The sequence below is a fragment of the Perca fluviatilis genome, chromosome 7 (assembly GCF_010015445.1).
Source record: "Perca fluviatilis chromosome 7, GENO_Pfluv_1.0, whole genome shotgun sequence".
Lineage (NCBI taxonomy): Eukaryota > Metazoa > Chordata > Actinopteri > Perciformes > Percidae > Perca > Perca fluviatilis.
Window position 1 is genome coordinate 2,739,940 of NC_053118.1, and position 17,906 is coordinate 2,757,845.

The window sequence follows — 17,906 nt, forward strand, 5'->3', positions numbered from 1 at the left end:
GCGCTGTTAGAATTTTTTTTGTAATTAGCCACATCACGATATATGGGAAACCTAATTTGTCTAACTCCTCCTGGGCCGTGAGTCTAATCTGCACGAAAACTTGGATATGGACTCTGTGGACTATCGTGACTAAAAGTTATCAAAATAGTTGTGATAGCTAACACAATGCGCAAGTTACAGAGGACCAACTTCCTGTAGGGGGCTGTCGAAACAGGAAGTTGCATACCTTACCAAGATTTATTCCGATTGACACCAAACATGACACGGGAAAACATACTTGGTCTAACTCCTCCTAGGCCGTGAGTCCAATCTGCACGAAAACTTGGATATAGACTCGGTGGACCCTCGTGACTAAAAGAATTTTGATAGCTAACATGATGCGCAAGTTATGGAGGAACAACTTCCTGTAGGTGGGTTTCGAAACATGAACGGTTGTATCTTGGCAAAAGTTATTCCGATTTACATGAAACTTAGAATGTGTGGTCTACATGTGATGTTGCATTTGCCAGTACCCCCCGGGGCAAGAAGCGAGGGCCCGTCATCGCTGCTTGCAGCTTTAATTAGGGCCCGAGCACGAAAGTGCAAGGCCCCAACGGTGCCTTGCACTGAAAGTGCGAAGGAACCTATTGTTTTTCGTCAGATTATTAGGGTCCGAGCACGAAAGTGCGAAGGAACCTATTGTTTTTGTCAGATTATTATTATTATTATTTTTCCGAGTCCTCCGTCGCGTTTTTGAGGGGCTTAGCATGCACGAAAACTCACAAAAATTTGATAATATGTCACAACTGGTGAAAATTGGAAAGTATTGTAGTAATTGGGCTCGGGCGTTGCCAGGGGGCTCCATAGCGCCCCCTAACGTGCGCCTTAATTCTGACAAAAGTAATAAGTTAATATACCAACTTTTTAGGGAACATAGGTCTCATCTTGAACTCCATCGTGCTATTTTTAGAAAAAATTACAAAATTCCAGAATTTCTGAAATATTGGTTTTCGTGAAGAAAATATTATTTTACGAACACATGTTTGAGGACTTTAGGATGCATAATTATTGCATATTGCTCTCATCATTGCAGACATATTTCCCATTTACCTTCATTAGCTCCGCCCAACCGGAAGGCGGCCATTTTTAATTATGCATTTTTCAGGTGTTTTACATTCTTTCGAACTTGTCCTAGGCCGTGATTTCAATCTTCTTGAATCTTTGCAGGTAGTATCTCTTGACCCTCATGACGAAAAGTTATCCAGAGAATTTTGATAGTTGAAAAAATCCAGTTATAGGAACTTCCTGTCTAAACAGGAAGTTGCTTTATCGTGGTAACAATTATTCGGATTCGCCCGAAACTTGGTAAGGTTGTTCCTCATGTCCGGTTTAGCATCTGTGCCAAATTCGGCGAATCGGCCATTAGATGGCGCTTGTTTTTTAATTTTTTATTAATCAGCAAAATATACATATTGAAGACGGCTAGCTACTTGTCTAACTACTCCTGGGACGAGTCGGATCGGCAGCGAAAACTTGCAAGTAGACACGGAGGACCCTCATGAAAAAAGTTATCAAAAGAATATTGATAGCTAACACAATGCACAAGTTACGGAGGACCAACTTTCTGTAGGTGGGTGTGGAAACAGGAACGGTTGTATCTTGCCAACGGCTATTCCAATGGATGCAAAACTTAGAGCAGTTGTTCCTCATGTGCTAATGAGGCTGTGTGCCAAATATGGTGACAATCGGCCTTTAGATGGCGCTGTTTTCATTTTTTTTAAATTAATTAGCAAATTTATACCGATGCCATGTAGTAAACAATACAGGTTATTACGCAGTTACATCTATTGACCACTAGATGGTGCTCTAAGACCACAAATGAACATAACAGCAACATACAGGTACAATAGTCATGTGACAGACCAGCGGGCGAAATGGCACAGTGCAATGCGCTTCAACAATTAAACCAGCAACAACATCGCGTGCAGCAGCTGAACTAATCATCAGCAGGATTGTAATTAACTAATGTACCACACTGTACTAACATACATCCATGAATCAAAGTATTAACTATTGTTTCTGAATGATATATTTGCAGTAAGTTCCCAGCATTACAGTAGACATAAGCATGCATCCTGAACTATAATAAAGAAAAATACTTTCATGTTAATTACACAAACAAAGATACATGCAACATGAAATTGTGCACTTACGTTTTCAATAACGCACACGGCAACACAACAGAATGCTATACAAGTAACGTGCAACTATAGGAGCAACTGTACTCATGTCTGCATCAAACTACAAAAGGAAATGGCTAAGTTGCGCATGTGCGCAAATGCGTGAGTCCAACAGGTGACGTTGTCTCAGTCCAGCAGGGAGTTTTCCACAGGTTGCATCTTGGCAAAAGTTATTCCGATTTACATGAAACTTACAAGGTGTGGACTACACGCGATGTTGCGTCTGCCAGTACCCCCCGATGCAAGAAGCGAGGGCCCGTCATCGCTGCCTGCAGCTTTAATTATTATTATTTTTCCGACTCCTCCGTCGCGTTTTTGAGGGGCTTAGCATGCACGAAAACTCACAAAAATTTGATAACATGTCACAACTGGTGAAAATTGCAAACTACTGTAGTAATTGGGCTCGGGCGTTGCCAGAGGGCTCCATAGCGCCCCCTAACGTGCGCCTTAATTCTGACAAAAGTAATAAGTTAATATACCAACTTTTTAGGGAACATAGGTCTCATCTTGAACTCCATCGTGCTATTTTTAGAAAAAATTACAAAATTCCAGAATTTCTGAAATATTGGTTTTCGTGAAAAAAATATTATTTTACGAACACATGTTTGAGGACTTTAGGATGCACGAAAACTCTCAAACTTTTGCAGCCATGTGCAGAATATTAAACGCTTTCATCTGAATACACATTTAGGCTTGGGAGTGGTACGGTTGCTCTATAGCGCCCCCTAATTGGTTTTAGCACCTGGGCACATTTATGACGGCCTCAATATATACGAAAACTCACAAAAATTGGCACCCACATAAACACCTGGGAGCTTTGCGAGAGCGTACAGCGATTTGGGCCATACCTGTAAGCGGGCTCCATAGCGCCCCCTAATGCCTGGAAGGCCTTAACATGGACATAGTTGCTCCGATCTTCACCAGACTTAATACCCATATTGCTCTCATCATTGCAGACATATTTCCCATTTACCTTCATTAGCTCCGCCCAACCGGAAGGCGGCCATTTTTAATTATGCATTTTTCAGGTGTTTTACATTCTTTCGAACTTGTCCTAGGCCGTGATTTCAATCTTCTTGAATCTTTGCAGGTAGTATCTCTTGACCCTCATGACGAAAAGTTATCCAGAGAATTTTGATAGTTGAAAAAATGCGCAAGTTATAGGAACTTCCTGTCTAAACAGGAAGTTGCTTTATCGTGGTAACAATTATTCGGATTGCCCCGAAACTTGGTAAGGTTGTTCCTCATGTCCGGTTTAGCATCTGTGCCAAAGTTGGCGGCAATCGGCCATTAGATGGCGCTGTTTTTTTAATTTTTTTATTAATCAGCAAAATATTGACATATGGGAAGCCTACTTTGTCTAACTACTCCTGGGACGTGGAGTCCGATCGGCCTGAAACGTTGCAAGTAGACACGGAGGACCCTCATGAAAAAAAGTTATCAAAAGAATATTGATAGTTAACACAATGCACAAGTTACGGAGGACCAACTTCCTGTAGGTGGGTGTGGAAACAGGAACGGTTGTATCTTGCCAACGGCTATTCCAATGGATGCAAAACTTAGAGCAGTTGTTCCTCATGTGCTAATGAGGCTGTGTGCCAAATATGGTGACAATCGGCCTTTAGATGGCGCTGTTTTCATTTTTTTTATTAATTAGCAAATTTACACGATGCCATGTAGTAAACAATACAGGTTATTACGCAGTTACATCTATTGACCACTAGATGGTGCTCTAAGACCACAAATGAACATAACAGCAACATACAGGTACAATAGTCATGTGACAGACCAGCGGCGCGAATGGCACAGTGCAATGCGCTTCAACAATTAAACCAGCAACAACATCGCGCGTGCAGCAGCTGAACTAATCATCAGCAGGATTGTAATTAACTAATGTACCACACTGTACTAACATACATCCATGAATCAAAGTATTAACTATTGTTTCTGAATAATATATTTGCAGTAAGTTCCCAGCATTACAGTAGACATAAGCATGCATCCTGAACTATAATAAAGAAAAATACTTTCATGTTAATTACACAAACAAAGATACATGCAACATGAAATTGTGCACTTACGTTTTCAATAACGCACACGGCAACACAACAGAATGCTATACAAGTAACGTGCAACTATAGGAGCAACTGTACTCATGTCTGCAGCGAACTACAAAAGGAAATGGCTAAGTTGCGCATGTGCGCAAATGCGTGAGTCCAACAGGTGACGTTGTCTCAGTCCAGCAGGGAGTTTTCCACAGGTTGCATCTTGGCAAAAGTTATTCCGATTTACATGAAACTTACAAGGTGTGGACTACACGCGATGTTGCGTCTGCCAGTACCCCCCGATGCAAGAAGCGAGGGCCCGTCATCGCTGCCTGCAGCTTTAATTATTATTATTTTTCCGACTCCTCCGTCGCGTTTTTGAGGGGCTTAGCATGCACAAAAACTCACAAAAATTTGATAACATGTCACAACTGGTGAAAATTGCAAACTACTGTAGTAATTGGGCTCGGGCGTTGCCAGAGGGCTCCACAGCGCCCCCTAACGTGCGCCTTAATTCCGACAAAAGTAATAAGTTAATATACCAACTTTTTAGGGAACATAGGTCTCATCTTGAACTCCATCGTGCTATTTTTAGAAAAAATTACAAAATTCCAGAATTTCTGAAATATTGGTTTTCGTGAAAAAAATATTATTTTACGAACACATGTTTGAGGACTTTAGGATGCACGAAAACTCTCAAACTTTTGCAGCCATGTGCAGAATATTAAACGCTTTCATCTGAATACACATTTAGGCTTGGGAGTGGTACGGTTGCTCTATAGCGCCCCCTAATTGTAGGCTGTGGAGACGACGTGCCGACGTGTAAGGTGAGCGTATTGTGTCACTTCCGGTGTTCCCGTGTTACAAACGCTAGTTTGCTGCTCCGGCAAAAACTTACTGAACTCTGCTTCACTGTTTAAATTAGCAGCTATTTGCCTGGATTGCATTTGAATTACAATTGTTTTACTCAAGCACTTATACTTAGCTTCACTTACAGCGACTGACTCGCTGAATTTACAATTGTTAAAACACTGTTAGCTACTTTAGCTTAGCCATTAGCAATGGCTAATTCCTCTCCCTCTCCTGCTCTCTCTTGCTCTGTGTGTCAAATGTTTAGCCATTCCTCTGCCTCCTTGTGTGATAACGATACATGTAATAAATGTAGTATATTCGCTGTTTTGGCAGGGCAAGGCTTAGTGAATTTGAGTCACGGCTCCGCACCATGGAATCAGAATCGTATGCTTCCGTAGCGTAGCCAGCACCATGTAGTTAATGCGGGCCAACATACTGTAGCTTCTGTAGCTTCTGCTAGCTGTCCCCGGCAGACCCCGAGCAGCCGGGCGAGTGGGTGACTGTCCGAGGGAAGCGTAGCGTTAGATCTAGACCAGGGAGTGCACATGATGACGGTCGCTCTAAACCGGAGCGTCTTCGCCTCTCTAACAGGTTCTCCTACTCAGCGATACACCCGCTAAGAAGCCAGTTCTGGTTATTGGGAGCTCTATACTGCGATATGTGAAGCCAGCGCCCCGGGCGGCAGTAAGGCCTACCTACGGTCATATGTGCCCCCGGGCTGGAGCGGGCGATATAGAAACCCATCTAAAACTGCTGGCAAAAAGAACCGTAAATACAGTAAGATCATACTTCACGTGTGGGGTAATGGTCGGAATCGGAGATCACTAAAATGAATGTTGAGTCACTTTGTGCATACGCAAAGACAATGTCGGACTCAGTAGTTTTCTCTGGACCCCTGCCAAACCTGACCAATGATGAAATGTACAGCCGTACGTCATCCTTCCACCGCTGGTTGTCGGGGTGGTGCCCAGCTAATGATGTGGGCTATGTGAATAACTGGAGGGCGTTCTGGGGAAAGCCTGGTCTGATTGAGAGAGACGGCATTCATCCCACCTGGGACGGTGCCGCTCTCATATCAAAAAATCTGAACGAGTTTATCAGACATAAACCATGACAACCCAAGTTTGATATTAGTAATCAGAGGTGCAGTGCTACGTACCCCTCTGTGCTTCCGTTGGAGCAGTCGCCCACTCATGGTCTAATAAGCACGGTGTCTGTCCCCCGGCTCAGATCGGTTAAATCAAAGGTAAACAAAAGATGCGCTATACTTAACAACCTAATTGGAATTAAAACTACTGCAATAGAACAAAATAGGAAAATTAGATGTGGACTATTAAATATTAGATCTCTGTCTTCTAAAGCAGTACTGGTAAACGAGTTGATATCAGACAATAAAATTGATTTATTTTGTCTTACTGAAACCTGGCTGGGCCATGAAGACTATGTTAGTCTAAATGAAGCCACTCCTCCCAGCCATATTAATACTCAAATTCCTAGAGGCTCAGGCCGAGGAGGGGGAGTTGCAGCCATCTTTGATGCAAGCCTGCTAATTACTCCTAAACCTAAATTACATTATAACTCATTTGAAAGTCAATTATATTCGTTGTTATTTACAGGGCTCCAGGTCCGTATTCTGAATTTTTATCTGAATTCTCAGAGTTTTTATCATGTTTAGTCCTTAAATCAGACCAAGTACTTCTTGTAGGTGATTTTAATATCCATGTGGACGTTGACAATGACAGCCTTAGTACTGCTTTCAACTCATTACTGGATTCAATCGGTTTCAGTCAGAGTGTGCACGACGCGACACGCACTGTTTTAACCACACCCTGACCTTGTGCTGGCATATGGTATTGAAATTGAGGATTTAATAATATTTTCGGCAGAATTCGTTATTATCAGATCATTCTTTAATCACTTTCAATTCTTACTACCTGATTATATTAAATTAGATAAAAGCTCCTACACCAGATGCTTATCTGACAGTGCTATAGCTAAATTTAAAGAAGATATTCCAACAGCATTCGACTCTATGTCATGCCTTAACATAACAGAGGACCTGTATGTTAACCTCAGTCCCTCTCAAATTGATGCATTTGTAGACGGTATTACGACATGCCTACGGAACTAACCTTAGACTCCCGTCGGCCCCTGAAAAAGAAGATGATGAAGCAAAGGAAACTAGCACCTTGGTATAACTCCCAAACTCGCGAATTAAAACAAATCCGCGAAAACCCTCGAATAAGTGGCGTTCCACCAAGGTGGAAGAATCTCGTTTGGATTGGCAAGAAAGTCTCAAAACCTATAGGAAGGCCCTAAGAAAGGCCAGATCAGACTATTACTCATCACTAATAGAAGAAAACAAGAACAACCCAAGGTTTCTTTTCAGCACTGTCGCCAGGCTGACAGATAGCCACAGCTCTACTGAGCCATCTATTCCTCTAGCTCTGAGTAGTGATGACTTCATGAGCTTCTTCAATGATAAAATTACAACAATTAGAGATAAAATTCATCACCTTTTACACTCAACTTCTAACGGTTCACCTTTAAACGCAGAGTCGTTAGAAATAAAGACTAGTCTCGACATATACTTAGACTGCTTTTATCCTATAGATCTTCAACAATTAATGTTAAAGATATCCTCAGCTAAGCCATCTACCTGTCTCTTGGACCCCATCCCAACGGAGACTACTCAAAGAAGTACTACCTGTGGTTAACAACTCATTACTAGATATGATCAATATGTCTCTATTAACAGGTTATGTACCACAGTCATTTAAAGTAGCTGTGATAAAACCCCTTCTGAAAAAAACCCACCCTGGATCCTGAGGTCTTAGCAAACTATAGACCTATATCTAACCTTCCTTTTTCTATCCAAGATCCTTGAGAAGGTGGTTGCTAATCAGTTATGCAATTTTCTACATAGCAACAGTTTATTTGATGACTTTCAATCAGGATTTAGAAAGAATCATAGCACAGAGACGGCACTGGTGAAAATTACTAACGACCTTTTAACTGCTGCAGACAAAGGTCTTGTCTCCATTCTTGTTTTACTAGATCTTAGTGCTGCATTTGACACAATTGACCATTCAATCCTGTTACAGAGATTGGAACACTTGGTTGGCATTAAAGGAATTGCTCTGAGTTGGTTTAGGTCCTATTTCTCTGATCGATCTCAATTTGTGAATGTTAATGATAAATCCTCCAAGCACGCTAAAGTTAGCCATGGGGTTCCTCAAGGCTCAGTGCTTGGACCAATTCTATTCTCCTTATATATGCTTCCTCTAGGCAATATTATTAGAAAACACTCAATTAACTTTCACTGTTAGCGGATGACACCCAATTATACTTGTCAATCAAACCAGACGAAAACAAGTCAGCTAGCAAAATTTCAAGAGTGCATTAAGGATATAAAATCCTGGATGACCTATAATTTTCTGATGTTAAACCCTAACAAAACTGAAGTTATTGTGCTGGGCCCTAAACACCTCCGAACTTCATTATCTAGAGATATAGCTACTCTGGATGGTGTTGCCCTGGCGCCCCAGCACCACTGTTAGAAATTTAGGAGTTATCTTTGATCAGGATATATCCTTTAATGCCAATCTAAAACAAACCTCAAGAACAGCCTTTTTTCATCTTCGTAACATTGCCAAAATTAGGAATATCCTGTCTCAAAACGACGCTGAAAAACTAGTCCATGCATTTGTTACTTCCAGGCTGGACTATTGTAATTCCCTTACTGTCAGGTTGCTCAAATAAGTCTCTTAAGACTCTCCAGCTGATCCAGAATGCTGCGCGCGTGTTCTCACAAGAACTAAGAAAAGAGATCATATTTCTCCTGTATTAGCTTCTCTGCATTGGCTTCCTGTTGAATCCAGGATTGAGTTTAAAGTCCTTCTCTTGACCTACAAAGCTCTAAATGGTCTAGCACCATCATATCTAGAAGAGCTCCTAATACCCTATTGTCCCACTAGAACACTGCGCGTCCCCAGAATGCAGAGTTACTGGTGGTACCTAGAGTCTCTAAAAGTAGAATGGGAGCTAGAGCCTTCAGTTATCAGGCTCCTCTCCTATGGAACCAGCTCCGATCTGGGTTCGGGGGCAGAAACTGTCACCTCATTCAAGAATGAACTTAAAACTCTCCTATTTGATAAAGCTTATAGTTAGGGAGTGAGGAGTTGCAGTGTTCACCTAACTGGCCCAACTGCTTCTCTTCATAATTGTTAGATTAATAATACATAACAAAGTAGAGGGAGGCAGGCCAGCCAAGCCAGATCCGCGAGGGGAGAGTTCTAAGCCCAAAAAGCTACCTCTCCTTATGACCTGTCTCTCTTAGTTACCTGTTATAGTTACGCTGTTATAGTCCTAGACTGCCGGGGACTTCCTTCCTTTGACACACTGAGCTGCTCTCTCTCTCCCTTTCTATTACTGTTTCTATTACTGTTACTATTACTATTACTATTTGTGTGCAGCCCGTCCCAGAAATGCTTGTTACTAATCCTAGCTTCTGCGGGAGTTTACTCCCCCGAGTCCTTATCTTTTTCCCCAGCGTATTTCCTTGGAGAACGTTGGCACCAAGACCCTGGTTGCAGCTGTCGCGTGGTCCTGCTGCACTCCCTGCTGAGCTCAGCGATGCCCTGCAATGTCATGCTGCGTCCTGCGGAACCCTGCAGCTTCCCGCTACATCCAGTCACTGTTCCATTATTAATGTGACTACTATCGCCACACTGTTCATCACACCCCAACGGCTCGTCAGACACGCCGCCACCAAGAGCCCGGGTCTGTCCGAGGTTTCTTCCCAAGAGGGAGTTTTTCCTCGCCACTGTCGCACTGCTTGCTCTTGAGGGAATTACTGGAATTGTTGGAATTGTTGGGGCTTTGTAAATTATAGAGTGTGGTCTAGACCTACTCTATCTGTAAAGTGTCTCGAGATAACTTATGTTATGATTTGATACTATAAATAAAATTGAATTGAATTGAATTGAATTAATTGGTTTTAGCACCTGGGCACATTTATGACGGCCTCAATATATACGAAAACTCACAAAAATTGGCACCCACATAAACACCTGGGAGCTTTGCGAGAGCGTACAGCGATTTGGGCCATACCTGTAAGCGGGCTCCATAGCGCCCCCTAATGCCTGGAAGGCCTTAACTTGGACATAGTTGCTCCGATCTTCACCAGACTTAATACCCATATTGCTCTCATCATTGCAGACATATTTCCCATTTACCTTCATTAGCTCCGCACCCCGAAGGCGCCATTTTAATTATGCATTTTTCAGGTGTTTTACATTCTTTCGAACTTGTCCTAGGCGCGTGATTTCAATCTTCTTGAATCTTTGCAGGTAGTATCTCTTGACCCTCATGACGAAAAGTTATCCAGAGAATTTTGATAGTTGAAAAAATGCGCAAGTTATAGGAACTTCCTGTCTAAACAGGAAGTTGCTTTATCGTGGTAACAATTATTCGGATTGCCCCGAAACTTGGTACGGTTGTTCTTCATGCCCGGTTTAGCATCTGTGCCAAAGTTGGCGGCAATTGGCCATTAGATGGCGGTGTTTTAAAAGCAAATTCGCTTTATGCGAAACCTACTTTTTTTAACTCCTCGTAGAGCGCGAGTCCCATCTGCACAAACAATTACGCGTAGACTCTGAGGACCCTCCTGACAAAAAGTTATCAAAAGAATTTTGATAGCTAACACAATGCGCAAGTTACAGAGGACAAACTTCCTGAAGGTGGCTGTCGAAACAGGAAGTTGCGTATCTTACCAAGACTTATTCCGATTGCCACCCAAAATGACACAGTTGTTCCGCATAGGGGCTTGAGCATCCATGCCAAATTTAGAGTGAATCGGCCATTAGATGGCGCTGTTAGAATTTCTTTTATTAGTGGGAATGCTGTTCTACAGCATTCCAACTATTGTTGCCATTTTCTTTATTTTTCTGCTTCTGCTTATTCCTCGTCGTTTTGGCTCTCTGTAACTTCTGCATACTCACCTATTTAAAATTCTTCAATTCACTTTTCAGTATGATGGGCTTCTTCACTTTTTTCTACTATTTATACTTTTTCAAATTTTAAGCTTTTTACACTTTTTTAACATTGGTGAATGAGAGCAGCCTTCAACAACTTGAAATCTCTTCTGTTCACATGTATCTCCTCCTACATCTTACTACAAGTGATTAAAATTAAAATTCACAAAATATTCGTATTCGTGTGCTCAGTGTTTTGTATTTTTACAGTTTTGTGAATTGTTTAGTTTAGTGATTATTTCATGAATTTATCGTTAAACGGGTGTGTATTAGGTTGCTAGAGTGGATGACATCACAGTAGAGGGTGAAGCTTAAATCTTAGTTTGTTAAATGTCTCTACAATATCTTGTCATACACAATTTATACATCATGTATTTTTGTTCAAAAATTCCGTTGTGATATTTTATTTTGTTTGGTATAAATTTTTATAACAATTACTATTTGTCCTGTATAACATTTTTTATTAAATTGTTCGTACTTTACTTAATTATGGTGTGCCACAGTGGTTGTGTCCTAGGCTGATAGTACAACAATAAATCATACTTACTTACAATAATATGTATAAATTTAACACACCCAACAAATTAATACTATATATATACAATATTTAATCAAGATAAATTATATCCTTCCTCCCCTCTCTCTCCTCTTCCCCCCTCTCCTGTCCTCTCTCTCCCTCCTTCTCCCTCCATCCTCTCTCCTCTCTCTCTCTTTTTTTCTCTCTCTCCTCCCTCCCCTCCCTCTCTCCCTGTCTCTTTCTCTTTTTCTCTCTCTCCTCCTCCCTCCTCCCTCCCCTCTTCTTTCTTTAACTTATTGAACCAATTTCCTTTTTCAACTGTTCTTCAGCTTCAGCTAAAGACTCACATTTACATATTTTTTTTTTTAAACTAACTTTTAATTCCTTTTTATTCTCTATTTACTTTTTTACATTTCATATTACCATTACTTTATACTGTTACATTCCACATTTCAAATTTTTTAATTATTCACATTGCGATATATACGAGATATACTTTGTCTAACTCCTCCTGGGCCGTGAGTCAAATCTGCACGATATTTGCAGTAAGTTCCTAGCATTACAGTAGACATAAGCATGCAATCCTGAACTATAATAAAGAAAAATACTGTCATGTTAATTACACAAACAAAGATACATGCAACACCAGCATGGACATAAAATTGTGCACTGACATTCTCAATAACGCACACGGCAACACAACAGAATGCTATACAAGTAACGTGCAACTTTAGGAGCAGCTGTACTCATGTTTGCAGCGAACTACAAAAGGAAATGGCGAAGTTGCGCATGTGCGCAAATGCGTGAGTCCAAGAGGTGGCGTTGTCTCAGTCCAGCAGGGAGTTTTCCACAGGTTGTATCTTGGCAAAAGTTATTCCGATTTACATGAAACTTAGAATGTGTGGTCTACATGTGATGTTGCGTCTGCCAGTACCCCCCGATGCAAGAAGCGAGGGCCCGTCATCGCTGCTTGCAGCTTTAATTATTATTATTTTTCCGAGTCCTCTGTTGCGTTTTTGAGGGGCTTAAAATGCACCAAAACTCACACAAATTTAATAATATGTCACAACTGGTGAAAATTGCAAAGTATTGTAGTAATTAACGTGCGCCTTAATTACGACAAAAGTAATAAGTTAATATACCAACTTTTTAGGGAACATAGGTCTCATCTTGAACTCTATCGTGCTATTTTTAGAAAAAATTACAAAATTCTAAAACTTTTGAAATATTGGTATTCGTGAAAAAATATTCATTTTACGAACACATGTTTGAGGACTTTAGGATGCACGAAAACTCTCAAACTTTTGCAGCCATGTGCAGAATATTAAACTCTTTCATCTGAATACACATTTAGGATTGCGAGTGGTACGGTTGCTCTATAGCGCCCCCTAATTGGTTTTAGCCCTTGGGCACATTTATGACGGCCTCAATATATACGAAAACTCACAAGAATTGGCACCCACATAAACACCTGGGAGCTTTGCGAGACCGTACAGCGATTTGGGCCATACCTGTAAGCGGGCTCCATAGCGCCCCCTAATGCCTGGAAGGCCTTAACTTGGACATAGTTGCTCCAATCTTCACCAGACTTAATACCCATATTGCTCTTATCATTGCAGAAATATTTCCCATTTACCTTCGCAAGACGCCCAACCGGAAGGCGGCGCCATTTTTATTATGCATTTTTCAGGTGTTTTACATTCTTTCGAACTTGTCCTAGGGCCGGATTTCAATCTTCTTGAATCTTTGCAGGTAGTATCTCTTGACCCTCATGACGAAAAGTTATCCAGAGAATTTTGATAGTTGAAAAAATGCGCAAGTTATAGGAACTTCCTGTCTAAACAGGAAGTTGCTTTATTGTGGTAACAATTATTCCGATTGCCCCGAAACTTGGTAAGGTTGTTCCTCATGTCCGGTTTAGCATCTGTGCCAACGTTGGCGGCAATCGGCCATTAGATGGCGCTGTTTTAATTTTTTTTTATTAATCAGCAAAATATTGACATATGGGAAGCCTACTTTGTCTAACTACTCCTGGGATGTGAGTCCGATCGGCAGGAAAACTTGAAAAAATGTATCAAAAGAATATTGATAGCTAACACAATGCACAAGTTACGGAGGACCAACTTCCTGTAGGTGGGTGTGAAAACAGGAACGGTTGTATCTTGCCAACGGCTATTCCAATGGACACAAAACTTAGAGCAGTTGTTCCTCATGTGCTAATGAGGCTGTGTGCCAAATATGGTGACAATCGGCCTTTAGATGGCGCTGTTTTCATTTTTTTTTATTAATTAGCAAATTTACACAATCCAATGTAGTAAACAATACAGGTTATTACGCAGTTACATCTATTGACCACTAGATGGTGCTCTAAGACCACAAATGAACCTAACAGCAACATACAGGTACAATAGTCATGTGACAGACCAGCGGCGCGAATGGCACAGTGCAATGCGCTTCAACAATTAAACCAGCAACAACATTGCGAGTGCAGCAGCTGAACTAATCCTCAGCAGGATTGTAATTAACTAATGTACAACACTGTACTAACATACATCCATGAATCAAAGTATTAACTATTGTTTCTGAATGATATATTTGCAGTAAGTTCCTAGCATTACAGTAGACATAAGCATGCAATCCTGAACTATAATAAAGAAAAATACTTTCATGTTAATTACACAAACAAAGATACATGCAACATAAAATTGTGCACTTAAGTTTTCAACAACGCACACGGCAACACAACAGAATGCTATACAAGTAACGTGCAACTATACGAGCAGCTGTACTCATGTCTGCAGCGAACTACAAAAGGAAATGGCGAAGTTGCGCATGTGCGCAAATGCGTGAGTCCAAGAGGTGGCGTACCTTTTATTAGGGCCCGAGCGCCGGCGAAGGCCCTATTGAAACTGAAGGAATTATTATTTCGTCAAATGAATTGCCTTTTTGAGGGGCTTAACATATTCAAAAACTCACTAAATTTGGCGGTCGCATCATGTCTGGTGAAAAAGTTTGTATTTTAAGGGTTTCGGGCTTAGGCGCACAAAAATGGCTCGCTAGCGCCCCCTAGAAAGTTAAAACAATTGAGCCCCTGCAGTGCGTTTAACGTAGACTCACGAAACTTGGTACACCTATGTATCATGTCAAGATGTACAAAAAACTTCATTAGAGCCATACCCTAAACCCAACAGGAAGTCCGCCATTTTGAATTGAAAGTTCGAAATTAGTGCGATTTTGGCCTTTTCCACATGTCGTACTTTAAAGAACTCCTCCTAGAGATTTCATCCGATCAACTTCAAACTCGGTCTGTGCCATCTTAAGATATTAAAGATGAAAAGTTGTTAAAAGAAAAACTTTTCTTCATAGGGCGTGGTTCGTGGGCGACTTTATTGCGTTTCCCGCGAAACAGGAAGTGGGTGTAACTCGAGTGTACATTGTCCGATTACCTCGAAACTTTTCAGGATTCATAAGAGTCCAACCCTGAGGACAAATAAAAGGCGATATTTACTTAAAGTCATAGCGCCCCCTAGTGGCAACAGGAAGTAGGCCTAAAAGTCAAGGTTCTATACTTTAACGAACTCCTCCTAGAGATGTCATCCGATGGACTTCAAACTTGGTCTGTATCATCCCAACACCTTAACGATGAAAAGTTATTAAAAGAAAAACTTTCTTCAGACGGTGTGGGCGTGGCGTGGCGGCCATTTTGAGTGTTTAGCGATGAACAAAGAAGTTGTTGTAACTTGAGTGTACGTTGTCGTATCTGCCCGAAATTCTCAAGATTTACAAGGGTCCAGGCCTGAGGACACCTACAGGGCAAAATTGACTTTTGGTCATAGCGCCCCCAGCTGGCAACAGGAAATGCACCTTATATGACAAACATCATCCGATTTACATGGAACTTATAATGTGTGGTCTACATGTGATACTGAGCCGCCCCCTATACTTTAACCAGGCCCACTTACTCAGGCCACGCCCCCTTTCATAACATTTGAACCGTCAAGGTAGAGTCTTGTGTGAGGTGTCATTGAACTCAGCAGAGACTTCCTTCTTCATTGGTGATGGTTTGGCCCGCCCCCTATGCTTAAGCCACGCCCCCTTTCATAACATTTGAACCATTTAAGGTATACCCTTGTGTGAGGTATCATTGAACTCAGCAGAGACGTCCTTCTTAATTGGTGATGATTTGGCCCGCCCCCTATGTTCAAGCCACGCCCCTTTCACCGACGCGCGCAGAGGCGCGAGGGCCCGTCCATCGCTGCTCGCAGCTTTAATTATTTATTCTTCACTTTCGTGAACAGCACACAAACACACAACACAGAAAAAAGATAAAAGGTCTTTAAGGAGCTCAAGAGAGCCAAAACCTGACCTGACAGGTTCCTGTGGTGCTGTTCTTTTTTCCTCTGGGGAGCACGCACTTTTACATATGCAGTGTAGTGGCCCCCCCGCATTGAGCCACTATGTTCGACAATCCCATACAGGTTGTAGAGGACACGCTCACCAGCTGCCAGGTTCTAGTAAAAACGAGAAAGAGTTCGAAAAGTCATTTACTTTCATTTCAACCTCTTAACGATCCGACATACTGTCAGTAGTACCCACTGCTGAGGGGCTGTAGCGGGCTCGACTTCAGCTGCAGTGAAGATATTGGTATCATATGAAACTAGACGATCTAAGAAACTATACCTACCAACCATAGCTTGTCGGAAACGGGGGCTAAATAACGCTCCAACGTAAGGCTCAATTTAGCGAGGGAAAAACTGGCATGGACATTTTCAAAGTAGGCCCTTATCATCTCACCTCAAGATATCTGAATGAAAATGGGTAATATTAATACCCACGGGTCTCTCCTTTACAGACATGCATCTTTCTCATGCAATAAACATTTGTTATTTTCTCCTATATTAAAATGGTATATTTGAATACTTCTGCCCACCAGGGTCCCTAAACAGTCTTGGGATTGCGTTATGACTGGAACACTGAGACTCTTATGGATTCAGTAAGCCCAAATGTATTTATGTGTGATGTTAGTCCCCATAGTAGCCATTTTACTGTAGTAAGACCATTTTTTTTTAAATTTGACCTCACTGTATAAAATGACCTACGCCTGTATATTGAAAATAAGGGGGTTTCTAAAGCAGTTTCCAGATAAGAAGTGCTCCCCATTCAATCGCTGAAGTTTTTGATACCAAAACACGGCATTTATTTTTCTATGGTTTTCCTCAAGGTCTTGGTGTCTTAGTGTGGTGTTTTGGAGGGATTTCTGACCATTTTTATCAATTCCCCAGTGGTAAATGTTTTTAATTTAGCAAATATGTGTAACAAATGGTATCAACCCAGAAATTGCTGCAACTTATGAGACATAATTGAGCATAAGAAAGGCCATCATACATTTGCATCATGTTTTAAGACCCTATACACGTTCACAATTTATTTTAAATAATGATTTATTATTTATAAGTAGAAAAACTTGACACGCAGTGCTGAGCTGCATCTCAAATAATTCTTTAGGTTTGCAGCTTTTAAATAATCAACACCACTTCTATTTGGCATATACTGTTGACTTTTTTATCTACCTCTGAACATCCCCTGTCCTCCACCCCCAGCCCTTTATGCTAAGAGGTTAAACATCTTTTATCACAAGTTTGACAAAGTACACTGATAATTTTTAAATTTTGGATTAGAAGTTTAATACCTTGCAGGATGCCGAGCAGAATGGAGCCAGATCCAAGATCAGGGGAAAGTCAACATGGCGGTTCACTTTTCGTAAGTTCATCCCTGCCTTGAAATACAAAAACAGAACAGCGGCACTTTAACGGCCTGTAGACCACAACAAAAGCCCCACAACGTCACTGTTTAGGATATGTAAAAGACACACACTACTGCATCCAATACACTATTGAACCATCTGCATGATTAAATGGATGGCAAGAAAAGGCAGTGTGTGGCTTCTCACCTGATGGAAGCGTTTCAGATGCAATGTGATGACAGGAGGCAGCAAGGATATCAGCATTTGCTTCCTAGCACTGGTGTAAATCTTCTCCACCTTCTTGTCTATGCCAATAACACAAAACACAAATAATAATAATAATAATAAATGTCAGGTTTAACAGTTAAAACATCCATACCATTTTATTTAAACTAAATCAGTCATGAATCTCTGGAAAAAAGATTTGAGTGATTAAAAAAAACACACTGAAAATAGCAAGTGTTCATTACAGGATTACAGGAACATCTGAAGCCA

General features: G+C 41.2%; 1 protein-coding gene across 4 annotated transcripts in view; it reads right to left on the reverse strand.

The window, feature by feature from the left end:
* Positions 1 to 17,906, reverse strand: part of usp45 (ubiquitin specific peptidase 45) — a 90,860-nt gene that overhangs the window by 12,772 nt on the left and 60,182 nt on the right. For all 4 annotated transcript variants that reach the window (XM_039805969.1, XM_039805970.1, XM_039805967.1 and 1 more), the window contains exons 15-17: positions 17,619 to 17,716; positions 17,358 to 17,444; positions 16,035 to 16,179 (exon numbers count right to left, since the gene is read on the reverse strand). In XM_039805969.1, coding sequence (XP_039661903.1) covers positions 16,035 to 16,179; positions 17,358 to 17,444; positions 17,619 to 17,716 — 330 coding nt within the window. The remainder of the gene's footprint in view (positions 1 to 16,034; positions 16,180 to 17,357; positions 17,445 to 17,618; positions 17,717 to 17,906) is intronic.